A 25,226-nucleotide genomic window follows, 5' to 3' on the forward strand; every position below is an offset into this window, starting at 1 on the left:
ATTTCATTTAATGTTCAATATCATTCTAATTTCACCAATTAAGCATCATTCAGATGGTTATTTTTAATTTTTATGGTTAATTTTAATTTATACATCTCCAATCCTTTATGGTTGATTTCTTGTTATTTTGTTTCTTGGATGGGGATATGTTACCGTGAATTTTGTGAATATTGTAATCGTTGGTTGAGATTTGAGAATTAGCAAAATCAGCTCCATAAACTTCATCAAGTGGCTTTGTCCTGGGAGACTTTGATAGCAATTCACCTTACTGGAGATTGAAGAAGCCTTAAAAATGTTCTGAGAATGCATCTTCTGTGACTATATTTGTTTTCCATTTAAAGAACCTTTCCTACATTTCTTCTTAGGAGCTTGTCATCATATTCTATAACTATTCTCCATCTGTTGTAGTGAAATTTCAACTGACGTTGTAATAATCTTTTATCTTTGGTTTCAGCACACTCCGTCCTTCACTTAATATCATGATTCTTTTCTGAACTCTGTGTTATGGGAGACAGAAACCAGTCTTTGGAAGGGTTTCTAAAAGCTAGAAATATAATCAACATTTTCATTTTCTTTGAGAAAGAAGCTGGGGTTTGGTAATATACTTCTATGCTGTATTAAGGAGGAGGACAGGTCTTGGAGTGTCAGTATAAGAAATTTTGTTTCTTTTCTCTGTTGCTTTTGGTATTGTTCTCACGTGATTTTCTGTGAACTCTTCTTTCCTTATTAGAATTTCACAAAGTCAATTTGGTAAGCATAATTTTTTATATTTATTTGTGTAAAAGAGAATTAGAGCCTACATGTTGTATTGTGCCATCCTGCTAATGTGCTTAGGATAATTTTACATATAAATTTTGTAATATTTATTATTTGATTATGAAGGAAAGAAACAAGTGAGATAATTTGTTGTTTTTAAAATTTCTTTCAGTAATATCTTCTCATTCTACCCAACACTATTTGCCAGAGCAGCATTTAAAATTTCTTTTACCAAAAGTGATAAGAAGAAGATATGGAAGCTTCGGCCTTCAGAATATACAATTTAAAAATGACTGGGAAAGTGTGGGTGAGTGTAAGGAACAGAAAGGATATTACAATGAATGTAATCAATGTTTGACTACATATAGCAAAATCTTCCAGTCTAATGCATGTTTGAAAGTCTTCAGGAAAATGTTAAATCAAAATAGACATAAGGTGGGACATAGTGTAGAGAAATTTTTAAAATGTAATGAATGTGGGAAAGCCTGTAACCAATACTCACACATTACTCAACATAAAATAATTTTTAATACAAAAGACTATTACAAATTCAAAGAATGTGGCAAAGTCTTTAATCAGTGATTTTACCTTACTAAACACAAGAGAGCTCATACTGGAGAGAAAGCACACAAATGTGAAGAATGTGGCAAAGTCTTTTACAGGTACTCAGCCCTTTTGATACATAAAGTAATTCATGAAAGAGAGAAACCCTACAAGTGTGCCGAGTGTGGCAAAAAGTTTAATCATATCTCAAGCCTCACTAAACACAAGAGAATTCATAGTGGAGAGAAATCCTACAAATGTGAAGAATGTGGCAAAATCTTTAATTGGTCTTCATGCTTTAAAAGACATAATATAATTCATACTGGAGAGAAACCACACCAATGTGATGAGTGTGGCAAAGCTTTTAACTGTTGCTCGGAACTTAAAAGATATAAGAGAATTCATAATGGAGAGAAACTTTACAAATGTGATGAATGTTCCAAAGCCTTTAACTACTCCTCACAACTTAAAAGTCATAAGATAATTCATACTGGAGAAAAACCCTACAAATGTGAAGAATGTGGTAAATCCTTTAACTGGTCCTCAACTCTCATTGCACAAAAGGTCATTCATACTGGAGACAAATTGTACAAATGTGAAGAATGTGGAAAAGCCTTTGCCCAGATCTCAAACCTTTCTAAACATAAAATAATTCATCCTGTTGAGAAACCATACAAATGTGAAGAATGTGGCAAAGCTTTTAGCTGTTCCTCAGACCTTAAAAGACATACAAGAATTCATACTAGAGAGAAACCATACAAATGTGAAGAATGTGGCAAAGCCTTTACCCATAGCTCAATCCTTACTCAACATAAAAGAATTCATACTGGAGAGAAACCGTACAAATGTGAGGAATGTGGCAAAGCCTTTACCCAGAGCTCAAACCCTACTCAACCCAAAAGAATTCATACTGTGGAGAAACAATACAAATGTGAAGAATGTGGCAAAACTTTTAGCTGTTCCTCAAAACTTAAAAGACATAAGAGAATTCATACTGGAGAGAAACCATACAAATGTGAGGAATGTAGCAAAGCCTTTACCCATAGCTCAACTCTTAGTAAACATAAAAGAATTCATACTGGAGAGAAACCGTACAAATGTGAGGAATGTGGTAAATCCTTTCACTGGTCCTCAATCCTCATTGCACATAAGGTAATTCATATTGGAGAGAAACTGTACAAATGTGAAGAATGTGGAAAAGCTTTTAGCTCTTCCTCAGACCTTAAAAGACATAAGAGAATTCATACTGGAGAACAACCATACAAATGTGAGGAGTGTGGCAAAGCCTTTACCCATAGCTCATCTCTTACTGAACATAAAAGAATTCATACTTTGGTGAAACCATACAAATGTGAAGAATGTGGCAAAACTTTTAGTTGTTCCTCAAAACTTAAAAAACATAAGAGTATTCATACTGGAGAGAAACCATACAAATGTGAGGAATGTGGCAAAGCCTTTACCCAGAGCTCAACCCTTACTCAACATAAAAGAATTCATACTGGAGAGCAACTGTACAAATGTGAAGAATGTGGAAAAGCTTTTAGCTGTTCCTCAAAACTTAAAACACATAAGAGAATTCATACTGGAGAGAAACCTTACAAATGTGAAGAATGTGGCAAGGCTTTTAACTGTTCCTCACAAGTTAAAATACATAGGAGAATTCATACTGGAGAGAAACCATACAAATGTGAAGAATGTGGCAAAGCATTTACCCAGAACTCAACCCTTACTCAACATAAAAGAATTCATACTGGAGAGAAACCATACAAATGTGAGGAATGTGGTAAATCCTTTAACTGGTCCTCAATTCTCATTGCACATAAGGTAATTCATACTGGAGAGCAACTGTACAAATGTGAAGAATGTGGAAAAGCTTTTAGCTATTCCTCAAATCTTAAAATACATAAGAGAATTCATATTGGGGAGAAACCATACAAATGTGAAGAATTTGGCAATGCCTTTACCCAGAGCTCAACCCTTACTCAACATAAAAGAATTCATACTGGAGAGAAACCATACAAATGTGAGGAATGTGGTAAATCCTTTAAGTGGTCCTCAGTCCTCATTGCACATAAGGTAATTCATTCCTGAGAGCAACTGTACAAATGTTAAGAATGTGGAAAAGCCTTTACCCAGATCTTACACCTTATTAGACATACAATAATTCATAATGTATATAAACCATACAAATGTAAAGAGTGTGGCAAAGCTTTTAGCTGTTCCTCAGACCTTAAAAGACAAAAGAGATAAGAGAATTTGTACTGGAGAGAAACCGTAAAATGGGAAGAATGTGGCAAAGCTTTTAGCTGTCCCTCAATACTTAAAAGACTTAAGAGAATTCATACTGGAGAGAACCCTTCACATGTCAATGTGGTAAAGCCTTTAACCAATACTCACACTTTTCCATACATAGAAGAACTCATACTGGAGAGAAGCCCTACAAATGAGAGCAATTAGGGAAAGCTTTTTATCTGTGTTCATACCCTAGAATGCAAAAAAGAATTTACACTGGAGAGAAACTTTTCAAACAAAAAGAATGTATTAATGCTTTACCTTATGCTCTAAGTTTCCATGCATGAGCTAATTTGACTGGAGAAAATCCTTACAAATGTGAACAATGTGGGTAAGTCTGTATCTAATACTCACATCTTTCTGTATATAAGATAATTCATATAGGAGAGGAAACTTATGAATGTGAAGAATGTGACAAAAAGCTTTAACAGCTGATTAAATTTAACTAGGGTACCAGAAGGAAATCATAGAAAAATGAAATATGTGTCAAATGCTTTACCTGGTGCTTTTATGGTAGCATACATGAGACAATTCATACACGAACAGGATACTACAGATGTTAATAAAGTGGCCTAGCCTTTAATAACCCATCACACATTGTTCAACACCAGTTATACTGAGTAACTGGTATAAATGTAACGAGCATCAAAACACCTTTCTGAACATAAAAATTTGAGAGTACAGTGGAGTATTTATACTAAGAAAAAATTACAACTATAAAGAGTGACATGATACCTTTACTTTTATCACAGATATTGTACACAAGAGAATTTGTAGTGGGGGTGGAATCCTCCATTGATTGCTCAAACTTTATTTAAATTAAGGGAATTTGGGTTGTTGAGACACTCTAGGAATGTAATGAATGAATTCAGAAAAACCTTTGGTCTCTAACATAGCTTTGAAAACACCAGAAGTTATATGAAAATATATTTTACTTATGTTATAATCTGAAAAAATAGTTAATCAAAAAATCATGTCTAAATAAATACCAGAGGACTCACAGTAGGAAGAACCTTAGTGCTATTACTTCTAGACTATTCTAAAGTAGAATTTTGGTTATAGAGAATGCAAAGTTAAATACTTTAATAATTGATGTATATGTTTAAAATCAGCAGGAGATTGACTTTTATGGAGAGTTATATTTAGAGTTTACTTTTCACATTAAAATTTTTATATTTTTTTGAAAATCGAATATCAAGGTAATTCAATTTTAATTACTTGATTCTATTCCAGCATTCCTAGTATTTTTGTGAAAGAGTGTGTTCAATCGTTGCTGCATCAAAGATATGAAAGGTCTTTGTAAATTTTGTGGGCATCATTCATATGCTCTTACAATGTACACTAAACACTAAAATTTAAGATGCATGAATAAAATGGAGAGACTCTTTTTGATTAGCTTGTAAGTGCATTGCAGGTGATGTTGGCATTAATTGTACAGAGTGGTGTTTAATGTGTTGAGTGTTGTACATTGAATAAAGTGTTACATTGCCACCAACCTTAACCTGTCTCACCTTATTTATAGTTGTACGTAACAGATGGTAACAGTATACTATTGGATATCATGATGTAATGACATGTTTAGCGACCTTTATTCCAATATGCTGTAAACTTCAAGTATTTTGAAAAACATCATTTCCATAGGTTATATTATTATTCTTTGCATAGGTAAAATGCCATAAAAAGGCATATATTTCTGAGTCCTGAAGACACAATTTACAAAAGTGCATCTTACATTTGTTTTGAACCTGTGAACTCTCTGGCCTGCAAACCATAAACATACTATTATTTTTGCTTTAAGGAAGTGAAATATAAAATTATATCACTCTAAGTATAGATTTAAGCTTCAAGAGGATTATGGGAAAGGTAACTGTGTCTATGTTAGTGTGTATCTGGTTTCAGAAAAAAATATATATACATTGACAAAAACAGACAATCCCAAAAATGTTGATAATCTACTAGTAATGTAGAAGCCTCAAAAAATTCAAAACTAAGTATATATTCTCTTTGTTATTTCAAATTCATTTCTGTAAAATCTTATGGGTCCCCATTCAGAATCTGCCCATAAAAATTAAATGTTTTTCATTGTCATTGAGTTCCATGTTCTCTTTGGATCTGTCCAGAAGTTGAAGTCATTTTTTCAAGGTTTTGTCCCTTCCACTCCTTCAATAAGAGCTACCAGTAGGCCACACTGTGCTACTGACTGGCCACCTTCCTTCCCCATGTCACCTTATAAGCAAACACACCACCTTCATTATCCTGGGGAAACCTGAATGCAGCCAGGGCTGCAGATTTGGGAAGATGGAGCTAGGTCATAAGCTCCTTTTTCTTATAATTTCTGTATCCCTAGACAAGTCATTTTGTGTTTCAGGGCTTCCAGAGCCTCCCACCATTCACAGTGGGGATTATGCTAGCATGTATTTCCTAGCAATTATTCAGGTATAACTGAGATAAAACTTATAACACTCATAATGTGGTGTCACATGTAGATAATGCCTGAATTTAGAGATGGAAGAAAGAGAGATGGAAGACAGCATAGAATACACCTCAGACAGGACTAGGCCCAGCTGTGTGATCTGGGGAAAGTCATTTCCTTTCTGGGCCTCATTTTTCATTCTGCACAAGAAAGAAATTTAAATTAAATGAAATCCAAACATTGTCATCCTCTGACATCAAACGTTCCAACACCCTCCCATTATATTTAGAATCAGATCCATGTGCCTCATCTCAGCCTCTGTGCTGTGCAGCCTCCACAAAGGCTCAGAGCAATCTGTGGTTAATGAATCACTTCTGACTAAGACAACGCCACACAAATGATTAGCTATTACTTCTGTGTTACTTCAGGCTGCTATAGCAAAGAACCATAGACTGTGCAGTTTATAAACAACAGAGTTTAACTGCACACAGTTCTGGTGATCAAATGTTCAACATCTGGGTTTCAACCTGGCTGGGCTCTGGTGAGGACTCTCCTCTTAGTTGCAGACTTCATCTCCTCTTAGTTGCAGGTTTTATACTCACCTGGCAGAGAGAGGAGAAGAGAGCTCTCTGTGGTTTCTTGTAGAAAGCTAGTAAACCCAAGCATGAGGGCTCCACCCTTGGACATAATAACTTACCAGTGGACTCATCTCCTAATTAGGTCGCACTGGGGAGAAGGAGTTTAACATATCCATTTTTGGAGGACAGTCCATTGTGAATTCCAGAAATTGATTATGAACAAAGCTACTAATATCCATCTTATTTCCTTTCTCATATGTTCTATCCATTAACCTTTCCCTCTCTTGAGTGTATCCTTAAAGTTGGTGAAGCAAGCTCTAGTGATATGAGCTGCTTTTTGTAGATGCTGAATGGCAAAGAACTGAGGGAGTGAAACTAAAAGAACCAAAATAAAATCAGGTTCTCAGTCTACACGGATTCCTCCCAATCCCCACATGTATGAATTTGGAAGCTGACTCTTTCACAATCCAACTTCAATTGAGACCACAGCCCCAGACTCTTTGGTGACCTTGAGGCAGAGTCACCTGCTAAGCTGTGCCCAAATTTTAGTAAACAAAAATTATAAGGTATTAGGTATTTGTTGTGTAAAGTTGGTAATTATGGGGGCAGTGTTTTCATAGAAGAGAAGGGCACTCCTGTCATCTTGCAGCCTCAGTATTCTTCCTTTGCTTCTCTCTCCCCCAGGCTCCCTCTAGCCACACTGTCCTTTTTTTTTTTTTTTTTTTTTACCTTCTCTGCAAAGTCACTTCTACCAGTGACTGTCTACTCCCATAGTGGCATGTTCCTGATACACAGTTTTCACACTTGTGCAGTTCCAGAATTTGTCATTCTGGTCACAGCATTTCACCTCAGTGAGGCATTTTAGATCCAACACAGTGACCCCATAGCCCTCCCTGCCGTCCTCATGTTTTATTGTCACTATAGCACTTATTCTCTTTTTTCACATCTACTTGCTTTAGTGATTTTGTCCAGCTGTGCTCAGACTATGGGCTCCTTGGGGTAGACCACATGCTTGGACCACCAGGGCACCTGGCACAAGGTGATGCTCAGGGTGGTGTTGCTGAGTGAATTAATGTGGGGATCTCAAAGATGCCTTGCTGATTTTGACCACATCATTAAGTGGGCATCATTGGTAAGAACAAGAGGTTCGAGTTGGGTCTGAGAGAAGGAACAGACAGAATGACCTTGGCCTGAGTCTCCCCTGGCTCCAGCTGCTCCAGCCACGCTCAGGGAAAACCAGAGAAACAAGAGCTTGCTGCCTCCTGTTGCCTGAACTGTTAATGCAGCCCCATGCAGGAGCATCAGGGAACAAAGCAGCCACTTGCATTTAAGGATCTACAAGGCAGTGGCTCTCCATGGTTCCAAGGGGGCAAAGATCAGGATCTTCTTGCTCCAAAGGCAAGAAGACGGACACTAGAAGCCTGCCTTGTCCCCTCTTTGCTTCCACCTCCTGGGGTGTGCAGCTTATTCATGAAGCATGGTCACCTCAGCCAGGGCAATGATTTCCACCAGCTTCCAAATGAGTACCTGAAGGACCCAAGAAGACCTTGTATAATCCCTGGACATAACACTTGGTGTCCAGTGCTCTCCAACATTCTGCCCTGGTCCAAATTTTCAGTCTCTTAAGCTCCCAATACTCTCTCAGCCCTGAAGGTTCTCCAGGGAGTGAAATGCATTTTTCTAGAGTCTCAGAGCACAGTGAGTCAGTCATCAATGAAACCCAAGGCCAGAAGCTATTTATGATCATTGTGACCTCTTGGTGTTACCCACTCCAAACACCCCAATTTATACAGGAGGAAACAGGATTTCTCTCCCACATCTTTTGTGCATCAGGCTCATGCTAGCTTCAAGAGGCCACAAAACTGAGGACAGGACGCAAGGCCTGCCCTCTCAAGGTTGTGTTTGCTGTGACCCCAGTCCAGATAGAACTTTGGGGACCTGGAGGTTGCACTTGCTCATAATCTTGGTCCCTTGGCATGGCATGTAATTAGGAAGTGGATGTCCCTGCCTCATAGCACTGCCACCTTCAACTTATCTTCTTTTTGTCTTTTCACATCTCTAGTGTCTACTCCTGTTACTCAAGATCCATGGTCCTCACCTGAGAATTCACTGCACACACTGTGCATGTGTGTGCTTGTATGAACTCCTGTGGAGATTGAGGTTATCTGAACTCATGTGTAAAGGGAAGTGGCCTCAGGTGGAGAGGCAGTTAGAAAGGGTCTTTCAGGTTCTTTCAGGTTTCATTTGCAAAGAAAACCTTCTGGGAAAAGGTGGGCGAAGGCCTAGGAAGCCAGAGTACTTCCTAATGCTCCAGAGTCTGTCCACCTCCTTGGTATGGGCTAGTGCCATCCTCATTCTGTGCCTCAGTTTCCCAATTGTACAATGAGAATTTGAATAAGTGTGTATTGAGTGAGGACATGGTGTCGGGATTCATCAACACCAGATAGGATGTCAGCATGGGCTGAGCACAGTCACACAGGAGGGCACAGGACTCCTGTCATGGCCTGTGCCATGGACATAAAGCATAGGGAAACCAGGTGTCCTGTCCCAATTTGAGTGGGCATGCACAGTGCACCCACAGCTCTGCTCTTCAAGCCAGTCCCATATAATACTTCAGCTTCAGTCTCTGCCTGCTCTTTATACTCTAGGCCTTTTGGGGCCTGTGGGCAACATCAGTGCGTTCAGATGTGGCCGCATGGTGCCAAAGTGTATTGTCAAACTTTGAGTTTGACAATATTGTCATATTATGCTGAGCCCTAGGATATTGTCATCTTCTACATTCTATTGAGATTTCTTTTTATGTGAACTGGGGGTTATTATTCTACTTTGTGCCCATTTATTTTCTTATAAATTTCTCAGAGTTCTTTATGTGTTAAAGATTTAAGCCCCTTTGTGATATGAGTTGTAAATATGTATTCCCCATTTATTCTTTCTTTTTTATTATGGTCTTTAGTTTTGGTTTGGATGGGTTTTCTTGGTGTTTTGTTTGTTTTGTTTTGTTTCTCTTGTATTATTAATATTCCTGTTCTCTCCAAATTCATTGATGGGTTCAAACAGCCACAATAAAGCATCTTAGCAGGTAGCTTGTGGAAACTGATTAGCCAGTTTCAAAATTTATTATACATAGAAGTAAGGGCCAATAACAGTCAGGAGAATCAAGAAGAAGAAAAATTAGGAGGATTCACAGCATCAGATGTTTAGACTTAGATTAAAACCACAGTAATCAAGGTCATATATTTTAATAGTTTTGGCACAGAAACAAGAGAAAAATAAAATAAAATAAATAAATATTTATTAATATTTCCATGTCTCTACTAGAAATAGAAAGAAATTGATTGGCCAAATAAAATGTATAGAAAAATTAGCAGGGCATTGTGCCATATGCTTATAGTCCCAGCTACTAGGGAGGCTGAGGCAGAAGGATCCCTGGAGCCCAAGAGTTTGAGGTTGCTGTGAGCTAGGCTGATGCCATGGCACTCTAGCCCAGGAAACAGAGTGAGAGTGCTGTTTTTGTCATTCCATTTGTCAGTCGTAAGCAAGGGAACTCTGATATTTATCAGCAGACTCATAATCCAGCATACAACATGAACGGGGTTTTAATGCTTTCACTTGAAACTAAAGACACCTGGACTTCATGGTGCTGATGATTATGTTATAGAAGAGACGAAAAATGTATGTGGTGCTCACTGTCTCACCTCTGGCCACTGTGAGCATACAAAACAGGATTGCATCCAAAATCACTCATAAAATAGTCAATCAAAAAGCAGCCATGATCCCTGAGATTCCTCTACAGAGAAAGACCAAATTGTTGGCCACAGTTAGATGACTAAAAATGAGAACTGTGTACTGGGTACTGCACCCACTAAAATAAAGGAAGATAAAGTCATGTAAAATAAATTCTCTAGATTGAAATATCAGAAAAGAAATATTATTCCAAATACTTTAAATGCACAGAAATCATTCTATTATATTCTAACATGAAAATACACTCATAAGTACATTCTAGATGGATGCATATGTTGTACTACAAGTACTTCATAGAAAATTAAATTAAAACTTCTTTATATACCTAAACTCTCTATTAAGAGATTCCCAGATTCTCATGTTTCTTTATATAGTACTTACCATATGCATCAAACACTTATTAATGCTTTACTTATTGTCATTATTTTCATATCTATGGCATTATATGGTAGAATCTAATAACAGTTTGCTTTTACAAAGCAAACAATACTGAGTTCCAGATTTAATCCTCTGGCATTCTGAATTATTTATCTGTCTTTGTACTTAAGGCTCTTACTTTAAGCTTAGGATTCTGAATCTCTCTAATCTTAATTAAGTAATCAGAATGCTGCATGTATAGCCTATAAATGACCTCAAACTCTCTAGTTAAACTTTTTTTCACCAAAATAAATAATTCTACAATTCTCATTAAAACTTTTAAAGTATTATGTGAACTCACAGGGGGTGAGTACAACAGTGAGAATGTTGCAGCCAAAGTGAAGGCAGGAAGAAGAATGGCTTAGAAACATTTTTAGAAGGGAATGAATATAGAAAGATAGCAAAAGAAAAATCAATGCTGGAGATAATTATGAAATGAAAGAAGCAGAATTCCCACTGAAAAATTCTGAGAGTTGTTTGTACTGCAAGTTTCATCACTCCACATGCATATCAGTGACTTTTTTCAGCCGGGACATTTCAATCTATTACCTGGAGCCATAATTAAAATTTTATAAAAATTATTCTTATAATTTCAGAGTAGGACATATATACAATACGTAACAAACTTTGAAATAATAAAATAATATATTAAGCCTAGCATGAGTAATAACCATGTAAGAACAGAAGATAGGCATGGGCAGGTTCTGAATTAGAAACTTTAGAATTTTAACCAAATTAATTCAACATAAAGGAAAAAAATATGCTTTCACAATCCATGGAGATTCTAGTTTGCTAGTAAATTGTGAACAATTATGAAATTACCCATTTTTTTAATATTTTTCTTTTCAAAATAAATATACATCCACATTCACACAAACAGAATTACTCACTCTGTAAATTTACAACAATTAAAGTTCTTCTTATATGTGATGTATTTGTATATTTGATTCAGTATAAATAAAAATGTGTTTATTTCTGTTTCACTGGCCAGATGGGTTGCATATTAAAAGAAAAATGTAGCATAAAATGTAACAAGTACTCATTCAGTATTCAGAAATATATTGCTTTTCATTAAGTGTACAAACTTTATTGTAAGCATTACAGTTAAAATGGAATTATAAAAATAATAAAAAATAACACTTGTGGGAACATTATTCTTCAAAGAATTAGAAATTTGAAGCCACTGAAAAAAGGATCACAATTGATTTAATTTTACTGTGTAACCCAATAGTACATTTTTACAATCCCTTGCCTCCAACTTTGAGTAACATGGAATAGGTTAATGTTGGTAGCAAAATAACAGTTCATTCAAAGTAAAAAACGTTTGACACAATAAAAACATTTTTAATTTAATAAAACAAATTCAGTTTACATGTAATCTAAAATATTTAAAAATTCATTGTTTCATTATTCTAATGCGCAATCAGTAAAACAAATTATTGGTAATATTGTCATCGTTTCATTCTGATTTTAATGAGAAGGATATTAGTCTGTATACCTACATCATATATCACTTGAAATACTGTTTTTTAGAAGTCTACCACACAGCACCTCTCCATTTCATACATCTTACATTTCAGTGATTTTAGTTTTCTATGGAAAAGTACATGAATGATACGAAGACTTCTAATAACTGTGAGACAGCTATCATTAACCATAGACATTCACATACACACTAAAAATGAAGCATAGCATCTACTGTTTTTAAAGTTGAATAACATCAGTATTTCCTTGTCAAAGGTTGCAAAAAAATTATACTTTATTGCATTTGCATATCACCCTGATGAGAAAGTATATTTTACACATCATTATAATTTTCAAAAAATCTCATGCTTTTAAAACTGCCATAAAAATAAGTTATCTAACTATTTTAACAGAGTTATTCTCTATACTCAACAACCTGGTTTAAAGAAATGTTTAAATGTGTTAGTGCCTCAGCACATTTTGCTGTGAGTCCTGTGATATCTGTTTAGACTTAATTTTGAGTAAATGTGTTCTGAAATTTATTATATCTGTAAAGAAGTTTTAAGTATCAATTCTTTGTTGTTCTCTAATGTACACCTTTTCCATAAATATTTGTTCACATTCAGTATATTTGTAAGGTTTCTATCTATGGAAATTTTTGTGATGTTGAGCAATGTTTCAGAAAATATTGGAGAATTACTTTCAGTGAAAGTTCTCCCATGTCCAATAAAATCTCTGTTATAACTCAAGATATTATCAGCACTCTACATTATTATTGTTTACATAAGTATAAGTACTGTTGTGCATTTTAAAGCTAATATTTTGGGAAAGTACTTCCAAAGTCATTGCATTTGTCTCACTTATATCTAGTATGATTTCTTTGATGATGAGTAAGATTGAGCAGTTATTAAAGACTTTGTCACAATTTTCACATTTATACAATTTTTTTCTGTTATGAACTCTTTCATATAGATTAAGGTGTGAGCACTGGATAAAAGCTTTGCCACATTCCTCAAATTTGTATGGTTTCTCTCCACTATGAATTATTTTATATAGTGTACAGATAGAGCACTGGGAAAAGGCTTTTCCACGTTGCTCACATTTCTAAGGTTTCTCTCAAGTATGAATTCATTTATCCAGAGTAAAGTGTGTGTACCGGGTAAAGGCTTTGCCACATTCCTCACATTTGTATGATTTCTTTCCTGAATGAAATCTTTTATGTTGAGTGAGGTCTCTACACCGGATATAGGCTTTGCAAGATTCTTCATATTAGTAGGGTTTCTCTCCATTATGATTTATTTTATGAAGAGTAAGTGTTGAGCACCGGGTAAAGGCTTTGCCACATTCCTCACATTTGTAAGGTTTCTCTCCTGTATGAATTCGTTTATGTCGATTGAGGTCTCCAATCTTGATAAAGGCTTTGCCACATTCTTCACATTTGTAGGGTTTCTCTCCTGTATGAATTCGTTTATGTCGATTGAGGTCTCCAATCTTGTTAAAGGCTTTGCCACATTTTTCACATTTGTATGGTTTCTCTCCAGTATGAATTCTTTTATGTTGAGTAAGGTTTGTGCTCTGGGTAAAGGCTTTGCCACATTCCTCACATTTGTAGGATTTCTCTCCAGTATGAATTCTTTTATGTTGAGTAAGGTGTGTGCTCTGAGTAAAGGCTTTGCCACATTCTTCACATTTGTAGGGTCTCTCTCCTGTATGAATTCGTTTATGTTGATTGAGGTCTCCAATCTTGATAAAGGCTTTGCCACATTCTTCACATTTGTAGGGTTTCTCTCCACTATGAATTCTTTTATGTTGAGTAAGGTGTGTGCTCTGGGTAAAGGCTTTGCCACATTCCTCACATTTGTAGGATTTCTCTCCAGTATGAATTCTTTTATGTTGAGTAAGGATTGAGCAATGGGTAAAAGCTTTGCCACATTCTTCACATTTGTAGGGTTTCTCTCCTGTGTGAATTCTCCTATGTATAGTGAGATTTGTGTAGCAGTTAAAGGGTTTTCCATATTCTTCACACTTGGAAGGTTTGTCTACAGTGTGAAATTTCCTATGTCCAAGAACTTTTGAGCTGTGCATAAAAGGTTTGCCACATTCATTATCTTTGAAACCTTTCTCTCCAGTGTGCCTTATCTTAGGTTTACTTAGATTTGAGGACTTGCTAAACATTTTTATACATTTATAACCTTTCAAGATTTTCCTATGATTACCTGACAAACATTGGGTAAGACCATCATAACATACTTTCTGCCTCTTACACTCATCAACACACTCCCAGTCTTTTCTTAAAAGTACATTTTTTCGGTCAGAGCTTCCGTATGGTCTTATTATTGATTTCTGGAATGAATGTTTTATGCCCTGCTCTGGCATTGGGTCTTCAGAGCAATGGGAAGAGAGTTCTGAAAGAAATGAAAATAATAAAGTATCTTACTAATTATACTTAGGTAAATATACTTCATAATTTGAATATACAAAACTATACCAAGCACATTAGCAAGAAAGTGCAATGGAATACCATAGTCTTACTTCCATCATAGATATATGACCTCCAAAATATATTTGCAAACATGATTCATTGAGAAATCATAAGTGGTAATATTTCATGGTACCCCAGATGAGTATGACACCAAGAACCATATGGAAGGGGAAGGAACATATGTTACATTTACCCAGCAAAACTCTTCCTCCCCACTCATATAGAGTTCTCACTTTAGCAGTAAAATTCCATTTTCTGGATTCCCTTTCAAAAGAGAGTCAAACCAATGGCACATGTGTCCATACATCTGGTTTTTGATGGCCTTTGAATGTCTGGTTTCTGTCTTCCAAGATGACTACATAACATTCTGGGAAAGATATGCACATATCAAAAATAAAATTCTGCAGTATTATATTGATGGTGCAAAAACATTTAATTATGCTATCAAATTTGAAAGACAAAATAAAAATGATCATTCCCACATGTTAATTGACATAATGTAAAGAGACATAATTACTGACATCTATATCATGAAGTTGAGGGCAGATATAAATATTTTGAATTTTTATGTACAATTGAAGTTAAGTAGTTATCAGTTTAACATAAGTTGCAGCTTCAAAAGATTTTAGGTAATTCTCACAGTGAACACCAGAAAAATGTTTAATGCAATACACAAATGAAGGTGGCCACAGAAACAAAATATATCAATAAAAATCAGTGAGGTGGAATGAGGAGAAAAGGAGTGGAAAGAAAGACTAAATAGTGACAAAAGTGACATAAACAATTAATATTAGGGCAATTTTGAATCTGTCCCTTTTAGACAATTATGCAAATATTTATGTACTACTATTTCTACTCAGAAGACACAATTAAATAAAGAAATTAAAAAATCCAACTATATTCTCTCTAAAGAGACTTGACTTCATACCTGGTGAAAGCAATAGACAAAAAGTGACAGGAAATAACAAGACATACCACGAAAATGTTCAGCATACAAGAGCAGTGGAGTTCAAAATTATATTAGGCACATGACTTTTGAAGTGCAAAATGTTATAGTTTATAAAATATACTTTAAGTCTAAAGTGCCACAAGAGACAAACAAGGACATTTAATATAAAAGGAGGTCATTCACTGATAACCCTTTAAATATAATTTATATATCTGATATCTATCTATGTCTCGCATAAAGGTTCTCAAATATATAAAAGGGTTGACACCATTGAAGCAAGAAATGAACATAAAAATAATAGGATAGCATGGTATTCCACTTTCAATACTAATAAGGTCAGTCAAATTACTAATAAGAAAACAAGAGAGTTGAAATCACTAGAGAACAATAAGTCCTCGCACATACATAGAATATAATAGAATATACAATATTCTTGATAGCTCATAAAAATTCTTCCTACAAATCTACCTGTTCAGACAGAAAACATGTCTTAACCAATTTTCGAAAATTGAAATTTTATACAGTTTAATTTCTCACCAGAATGGAATGAGACTGTAGATAAGTGACACAAAAAACACAGAGAAATTCAAAAGCATAGAAAAATAAACAACACACTCTTGAACATGTTCTTGTTCAAGGGAAGAAGACCTAATGTTGTGAAAATGTCCAAAGTGATCTACTGATTAAATACAATTCCTTTCAAATTCTCAATTTCATTTTTTCAAAAATAGAAATAGCAAACCCCAAAATAATATGAAATCTCAAGAGACCACAAAGATGTGAACAATCATCAAAAAGAGAAGCAATGCTATAGGTATCACACTTACCCATTTTAAAACATTAAAAATGTATACTTTGGAATACTACTCAGCTATAAGAAACAACACTGATATGCACCTCTTGTAATTTCCTGGATAGAGCTGAACCCCATTATCCTAAGTGAAATATTCCAAGAATAGAAAAACAAGCACCACATTACTCACCAGAAAATTGGTTTCACTGATCAACACCTATGTGGACATATAGGAATAACATTTATCGGGTGTCGGGCAGGTGGGAGGGGAAGGAGGGGATGTGTATATACAAACATAAGGAGTGCGATGTGCACCATCAGGGCATGGACATGCTTAAAACTCTGATTCCGGGGGTGAAGGCAACACACATAACCTAAACATTTCTACCCCCATGATATGCTGAAATAAAAAAAGAAAAATTAAAAAAAATGATACAGTAGTCAAAGAAGTTATCTAATGGCAGAGACACCTGGACCAATGAATGAGAAAGAAACACAAATAAGCTCTTGCATATATTGTAAAATAAAGAGTTATATTCATATGCATATTTATTTCACCATAATTCACAAAAGTCAGTGGATGAGAGCAACCCAAACTGCCTTTGCCAAATGAACAGATAAATACTATTTGAAATGTAGAAATAATGGATTATTTCTCAGCTAAAGGAAAAACAGATTCTCTAATAACATCCACAATATAGATAAACCTCGATGACAATATGCTTAATGAAACCTCAGTCACAATAAGACAGATGTATTTTGATTGTATGCGTAGGATATTTCTTAGCTGTTACACTGCTAGGAACAGAAAACATAATGCATTTTGTCAGCAGTTAGGCAATGGGCAAAACAGGTAGTTTTCTCATGTGTACTGAAATTCACATTTACTTAGTACATACATTCCAGACAATATAGTACATGATGATGTAAATATAGCTCACATGACTGATGTTAACAACTAAAAGTAATTAAGCTTTCATTTTTGTGATTTTACAATAATTAAGATAAAAAGAATATCTTAAAGAGATACAGAGATGAACTTTTCAAAACTTTCTTACATATTACAAAATTGTTTTTGTAATTTCAAAATATTATGGGAGTAAATCATTTAGAATATGTATATTGCTTTTGCGCTGACTGATCAGAGCTACAACTGTGCCCTTCCACAGATCGTGTGCACCACACTCATTAGGAGTGGATTTTCCCAACACCTTCTCCCCCTTCCAACAGCCCAATACCCACTGAATTTTACTTCCATTTGTTCACATATGTGTTAATCAATTGGTAACAATTTGATAGTGACTATTTGTGGTGCTTGTTTTTCCATTCTTGTGATAGTTTACTTTAAAGAAAGGCCTCCAGAACAATCAAGGATAATATAAAAGGGTGTCATTTAGCCACTGAATTTGAGGCTCAGTAGTACTCCATGGTATACATATATCACATTTTATATTTATTTATAGATATATTTATATTAATGTATTTATAAGTACCAAGGATGTTTCTACCTCTTTGAAATTGTAAATTTTGATGTTATAAACATTCAAGTGCAGATGTATTTATTATAGGATGACGTTTTTACATTGGTTAGATACCAAGTAGTGGGATTTCTGGATCAAATGGATGTTCTAAATTTAGTACTTTCCTGTGTCTCCATATAACTTTCCAGAGAGATTGTACCAGTTTGCAGTCCCACTAGTAATATATAAGTGTTCCTACCTCTCTACATCCACACCTACACTTATTTTGGGCTTATTGATAAAAGCCATTTTCACTGGAGTTAAGGGATATCTCAGTTTGGTTTTCATTTGCATTTCCTTGATGAATAGAGATATACACACTTTTTTCATATGCTTCTTGGCCATAGTACATGTCCTTTTTAAAACTTTCTGTTCATATATTGGCACACTTTTAATCAGGTTGTTTGATTTTATCTTACTGAGTTCCTGGACTTATGTATAAATTCTAGCTATTAGAAATATATTGAATATATAGCATGCAAATATTTTCTCCCATTCTCTAGGTTGTTTGTTTGCTTTAGTTATACTTTTAATGGCTGTGTGGAAACTTTTTAGTATGATGAGGCCTGATTTATTTATTTTTGTTGTTGGTGTGATTGATTTTGGGGTAATCTTCCTAAATTTTTTGTCTAGGTTGAAGTATGTAAGAGTATTTTCAACATTTTCTTCTACAATTGTATGGTTTTATGCCATAGGATAAAGTCTTTCATCCATTGTGAGTTGATATTTGTGAGAGATGAGAGGTGTGGACCCATAATTTTGCCAGACATTTTTACTGGTGGGTCTGTAGACTCATTTAGCTAAGGGTTCTGACACATCTGAGTCCTGCATCAAGTGGTGAACTGTAAAAAATTAGGTGGAGATATAACTATTTGCACAGGAGATTTCCAATCCTAAGGAATTAACCTTTCTATTTGAGCCAATTCTTTAAGTGAGCTCTTGGTGTGAAGAGAGTTTGTGCTGTCCAGGCACAGTGGCTCACACCTGTAATCCTAGCACTCTTGGAGGCCAAGGCAGGAGGATAACTCAAGGTCAGGAGTTTGAAAAAAGCCTGAGCAAGAACAAGACCATGTCTCTACTAAATCTAGAAATAAATTTATCAGCCAAATAAAAGTATATAGAAAAATCATCAGGACATTGTGGCATATGCCTGTAGTCCCAGCTACTAGGGAGGCTGAGGCAGAAGGATTGCTTGAGTCCAAGAGTTTGAGGTTACTGTAGCTAGGCTGATGCCATGGCACTCTAGCCCAGGCAACACAGTGAGAGTGCTGCTTTTGCCATTCCATTTGTCTGTCATAAGCAAGGGAATTCTGTTATTTACCAACAGATTCATAATTCAGCATAGAACATGAAAGGGGTTTTAATGCTTTTATTTGAAGCTAAAGACACATGGACTTCCTGGTGCTGAAGATTATGTTATGGAAGAGGACTGAAGAGGTATGTGGTGCTTACTGTCTCCCCTCTGGCCACTGTGAGCACATATAACAAGATTTCATCCAAAATCACTAATGAAATTTTCAATCAAAAAGTAGCCATGATCCCTGAAATTTCTTTAGAGAGAATGACTGAATTGTTGGCCAAAGGTAGATGACTAAAAGTGAGAACTGTGTACTGTACCCTGCACCTACTAAAATAAAGGTAGCTGAAGTTATGTAAAATAAATTATCTAAGATTTAAATATCACATAAAGATTATTGCAAATATTTTCAATCCAGATAAATCATTCTATTATGTTCTAACCCTGAAAATACACACTCATAATTAGATTCTAGATGGATGCATATGTTGTACTATAAGTAATTCATAGAAAATTAAATTCAATCCTATTTACCTAAAATCCCCATTAAGAGATTGCCAAATTCTCATATTTCTTTATATAGTACTTAAGATATGCATCATACACTTTTCAATGCTTCACTTCTTGTAATTATTTTCATATTTATGGCATTATATGTTAGGATCTAGTAACAGTTTGCTTTTACAAAGCAAATAATGCTGAGTTCCTGATTTAATCCTCTGGCCTTCAGAATTGTTCATCTTTCTTTGGACTTTAAGGCTCTAACTTTAACCTTAGGAAACTGAAACTCTCTAATCTTAATTAAATAATCAGAATGCTGTATGTATAGCCTGTAAATGGTCTCAAGCTCTCTAGTTAAATTTTTTTTCATGAAATTAAAAATATTCTACACTGCTCATCAGAACTTTTAAGGTACTGTGTGAACTGGCTGGGGGTGAGCACAATGGTGATAATATTGTAGCACAAGCAGAGGCCAAAACAAGAATGGCTTAGATACAGTTGCAGAAGTGAATGAAGATAAAAAATGGCAAAAAAACTGGAGATAATTATGAAATGAAAGAAGCAGAATTTCCACTTATAAATTCCGAGAGTTGGTTGTTCTGTTTGTTCCTTCGCTCCACATGCAAAATCAATGACTTTTTTTTATCCTGGATATTTTCAATCTCTTCTCTGGAGCCACAAGCTCACTCCCACAGACGTATTGACTGCTAATTATGAAGCATCTATTACATATCTAACACTGTCCTGTACTTTTTTCTCCTATTTAAATATAAAATCAACTCCATACTTTATAAATCCTTCTTAGTGTTTACCTGAACAAGTAGCCTGATAAAGTCAATAAATCAATTAGTTCGATGACCAAAAGTAAAAGAAACAGTAACCAAAAAGGGCTTTCAATATGCTTCCCAAATTAGAATGAAAAGATAGAATGTACTAATTAAAATGATATTACTACACTGTGGAATTATTCATACCTTCAGGTAATTTTATGAGCACCAGTAAGTTTCATAACAATCTTTCCTGTAATTGCAGATCACATCACATAACCAATACTTAATCAACTTTGAAATAATAAAAAAAATAGTAGGCCTAGCATGAGTAATAAGCATGTAAAAACAGGGGATTGGCATGGGCAGGTTCCCATTCAGAGGCTTAAGGGTTTTAAACAATTAATTCAATATAAAGCGAACAAAACATTTCCTTTCAGAATCTTTGAAGTTTCTAGTTTGCTAGTAAATTCTCAACACTTTTGAAATTACCCATTTTGTCTAATATTTCTTCTTTTCTGTTCAAAATAAGTATATATCCACATTCAAACAAACATAATTACTTACTCTGTAAATATAGTGCAACTATAGGTCAACTTAACCATGATGTATTTGTATACTTGATTCAATATAAATAAAAATAATATGCTTATTTCTGTTTTACTGGCCAAGCAAGTTGCATGTTGAAAGAAAAATGTAGGATAAAATGTAACAACTAGTCATTCCTTGTTCAGTAATGTATGGCTTTTAATTAAGTGGAAAATCTTTATTATAAGCATTACAGCAACAATATAATTATAAATATAATAAAAAAGCTTTGGGAACAATATTCTTCAAAGAAGAGCAACTAATAAAAAGGATCACAAATGATGTCTTTGTACTGTGTAACCCAACAGTACATTTTTGTAATCCATTACCTCCAATATTGAGTAACATGGGATAGATTAATGTTGGTGCAAAATAACACTTCATTCTATCTACAACATGTTTGACATATTGAAAATATTTTTAATTTAATGAAACAAATTAAGTTCACATGCAATCTAAAAACATTCCAAATTTCATTTTATTTTATTATCGTAATGTGCGATATTAAAACAAGTTATTTTTCATATTGTAATTTTTTCATTCTGATTATGAGGAGAATATTAGTCTGTATACCAACATCATACATCACTTAAAATACTGTTTGTTATAAGAAAACTCCATAGTACCTCTCAATTTAGTAAATCTTACATTTCAGTGTTTTTAATTTTTCATAGAAAAGTACATGAATAATGCCTACTTAATAGAGAAAGACCTCTTATAAAAGTGATGTAGCTATCATTAACCACACACATTCACATGCACGCCAAGAATGAAAGCATACCATCGATTGTATTTAAAGTTGAATAATATCACTATTTGCTTGTCACAAATAGCAAAACAAAATTATACTTTATTACAATTTCACCCCACATTGACAAGAAAGTATATTTTACATGTAATTATAACTCTCAGAAAATCTCTCTCGTATTAAAGCTAACATACAAATAAATCAACTAACTATTTTAACTGGGTAGTTCTTTATAATGAACAACCTGGTTTAAAGAAATGTGTGAATGTGTTAGTGCATTAGTGTATTGCACTGCGAGTCATCGGATATATGTTTATACTTGATTCTTGATTAATTGCATTCTGAAATTTATTAAAGTAGTTTTAAGTATCAATTGTTTTTGTGTTCTCTAAGGTATATCTTTTGCATAAATATTTTTTCACATTCATTATATTTGTAAGGTTTCTATTCTTTAATATTTTTCTGATGTTGAGCAATATTTAGAATATATTGGAGCATTTCATTCAGTGTAAGTTCTCCCATATCCGGTAAGATCCGTTATAACTAAAGGTATTGTCAGCAGTCTACATCATTCTATTTAAGTTTCAGTACTGTTGTGCATTTTAAGGCAAATACATTGGTAAAGCACTTACATACTCATTACATTGATCTAACTTTTTTCTAGTATGATTTCTTTGATGTTGAATAAGATGTGAACAAATATTAAAGACTTTGCCACAAATCTCAATTCGTAAAATTTTTCAGTGATAGGAATTCTTTTATGTAGATTAAGGTGTGAGCACTGGGAAAATGCTTTGCCACATTCCTCACATTTGTATGGTTTCTCTGCTCTATGGATTCATTTATGTAGAGTGAGGTCTTTTAGCTGGATAAAGGCTTTGCCAGATTCTATACTTTTCTAGGGTTTCTCTCCAGTATGAATTCTTTTATGTTGAGTAAGGTGTGTGCACCAAGTAAAGGCTTTGCCACATTCTTCACATTTGAAGGGTTTCTCTCCAGTATGAATCCTTTTATGTCGAGTAAGGTTTGTGCACTGGGTAAAGGCTTTGACACATTCCTCACATTTGTAGGGTTTCTCTCCTGTGTGGATTCTTTTATGTCGAGTAAGGATTGAGGAATGGTTAAAGGCTTTGCCACATTCTTCACATTTGTAGGGTTTCTCTCCTGTATGAATTCTTTTATGTTGAGTAAGATTTGTGGACCAGGTAAAGGCTTTGCCACATTCCTTGCATTTGTATCGTTTCTCTCCGATATGAATTCTTTTATGTAGAGTAAGTTTTGTACACTGGGTGAAGGCTTTACCACATTCTTCACATTTGTAGGGTTTCTCTCCAGTATGGATTCTTTTATGTTGAATAAGGTTTGAGGACTGGGAAAAGGCTTTGCCACATTCTTCACATTTGTAGGGTTTCTCTCCATTATGGATTCTTTTATGTCGAGTAAGGTGTGCGCACCATGTAAAGGTTTTGCCACATTCTTCACATTTGTAGGGTTTCTCTCCAGTATGTATTCTTTTATGTTGAATAAGGATTGAGGACTGGGAAAAGGCTTTGCCACATTCTTCACATTTGTAGGCTTTCTCTCCAGAATGGATTCTTTTATGTCGAGTAAGGTGTGTGCACCGTGTAAAGGCTTTGCCACATTCTTCACATTTGTAGATTTTTAAAATGGCTAATATCCAAAACAAGAGACATAATAAGTGAGGACAAGAGTGTGCAGGAAATCCATCCCTGTAGACTGTTATTGATTATAAATGGATAGTGTCATCATACAGATTTGTTAAAAAATGTAAATAATACAACTGCCTCGTCATTCACCAATTCTACCTATGAGTATACTCATGTAAACTCAGTATCTGAAGAAGATTCTGCACCCCCATATATATTGCAGCATTATGCACATTAGCCAAGAAAATGGAAACAAACTAAATGCCTGCTTTGATGAATAGAATAAAAAATGACTGTACAAACAAATACCATATAATATTACTAAGCCATGAAAATGATAAATATCCTGCCATTTCAACAACATGGATGGACATAGGAGGCATTATGCTAAGTAAAATCAGCCATTCCCAGAAAGATAAATACTGCTATAGATAATTTTTTTAAAGCTGAATTTACAAAAGTAAAGAGTACAACAGTGGTTTCCAGGGTGTAGAGTAAGGAAAAATGAGAAGATTTTAAGGGTAAAATCTTTTAGTTATAAGATGAATAGATCTTGGAGATCTATTCTATGGCAACATGATTAGAGTTATTAATAATGTTTTATACGCTTAAAATTTTTAAGACCATAGAACTCACTATTAATAAATGTTCTCACTATAATTAAATGATAAATATGTGAGATGATGGATATGTTTATTACCTTAATTATATTGTTTTACCATTCATACACACATCAGATCACTACAGTGTGTACAATAAATTTATGCAGTTATACAAATATTATTTGTGGAGACTTCCACCCATTAAGCACCCCACACAGAAATATATGCACACACACACATGAGTGACACATTTCTGATGCTACTAAATAGGAGGAAATTATGGAACATAAGTTATCAAAGTATTATATATCAATTGGGAGTATAAACATATTCAGTTATTTGAAGCACTGAATGAGACAGTGTATTTAAGAATTATATAAGGTGAACAGAGAAAATAAACTATATTATAGTTTGAGTATTTGGGTATAATAAAGTTGAAATTTTACTCTCATTTTATACTAGAAAAAGATTATTTTAAGTCAAATAACATTAGATATTTTTACATTTAGGAAGAGGATATGCATTTGTACAAAATTAGTGAATCTGACTTTCTGTAGGATGGCCTCTGAAAATATAGAATTGGAAATCATGATGCAGAAAATATAAATATCTTTCCCTAGTGTTTCTTGTATTCCAGAAACAAATCCCAACATCTTCACTATTCCCCTTTACACATTTCAGAAATGAGGCATCAAAAAGAACTTAAAACATGGACCTGGGCATGGAGGATCACCTTTAGAATCCCAGCACCTTGGGAGACCAAGCAAGAAGGAAGCCAGGATCTTGATACCAGCCCTAGTAACATGAGGAGACTCCATTTTTATAAGAAAATAATAATAACAAAATGGTAGCTCATGCCCATAGATCTAGTTACTTGGAAGACAGAGGTTGTAGGATCTCTGGAGCCCATAGTTTTGAGGTTGCAGTGAGCTATGATCAGCCACTGTACTCCAGAAAGAGCAGGAGAGCGAAAGGCTATCAAAAGATGGTTTAATGTCATGGTCTTCAAAATATGCACAGATGGTCCCATAACTCCTAACCAATAGACATGCTAAAAGATAATGTAGTCCCTTATAAGCCATGACAAGAAGTTTGGCTCTCACTG

The 25,226-nt window shown here is 34.6% G+C and overlaps 2 protein-coding genes across 2 annotated transcripts in view; one reads left to right on the plus strand and one right to left on the minus strand.

Moving 5' to 3' along the window:
- Positions 1–1,344: 1,344 nt before the first annotated feature.
- On the plus strand, positions 1,345–5,069 carry LOC142866369 (uncharacterized; the record flags this gene model as incomplete). The annotated part of the gene is made up of 1 exon (XM_075999743.1): positions 1,345–5,069. A coding segment is annotated over one exon (2,046 nt), but the record flags the coding sequence as incomplete, so codon positions are not given.
- Positions 5,070–22,501: 17,432 nt separating this feature from the next.
- LOC142866370 (uncharacterized) overlaps positions 22,502–25,226 on the minus strand; it is a 46,206-nt gene continuing 43,481 nt past the window's right edge. Inside the window, 1 exon segment of the mRNA XM_075999744.1 lies at positions 22,502–23,433. Within this exon segment, the coding sequence (XP_075855859.1) occupies positions 22,502–23,433 (932 nt within the window).

The sequence above is a fragment of the Microcebus murinus genome, unplaced genomic scaffold (genome assembly GCF_040939455.1).
Source record: "Microcebus murinus isolate Inina unplaced genomic scaffold, M.murinus_Inina_mat1.0 scaf004_hap2_Mmur4.0, whole genome shotgun sequence".
Lineage (NCBI taxonomy): Eukaryota > Metazoa > Chordata > Mammalia > Primates > Cheirogaleidae > Microcebus > Microcebus murinus.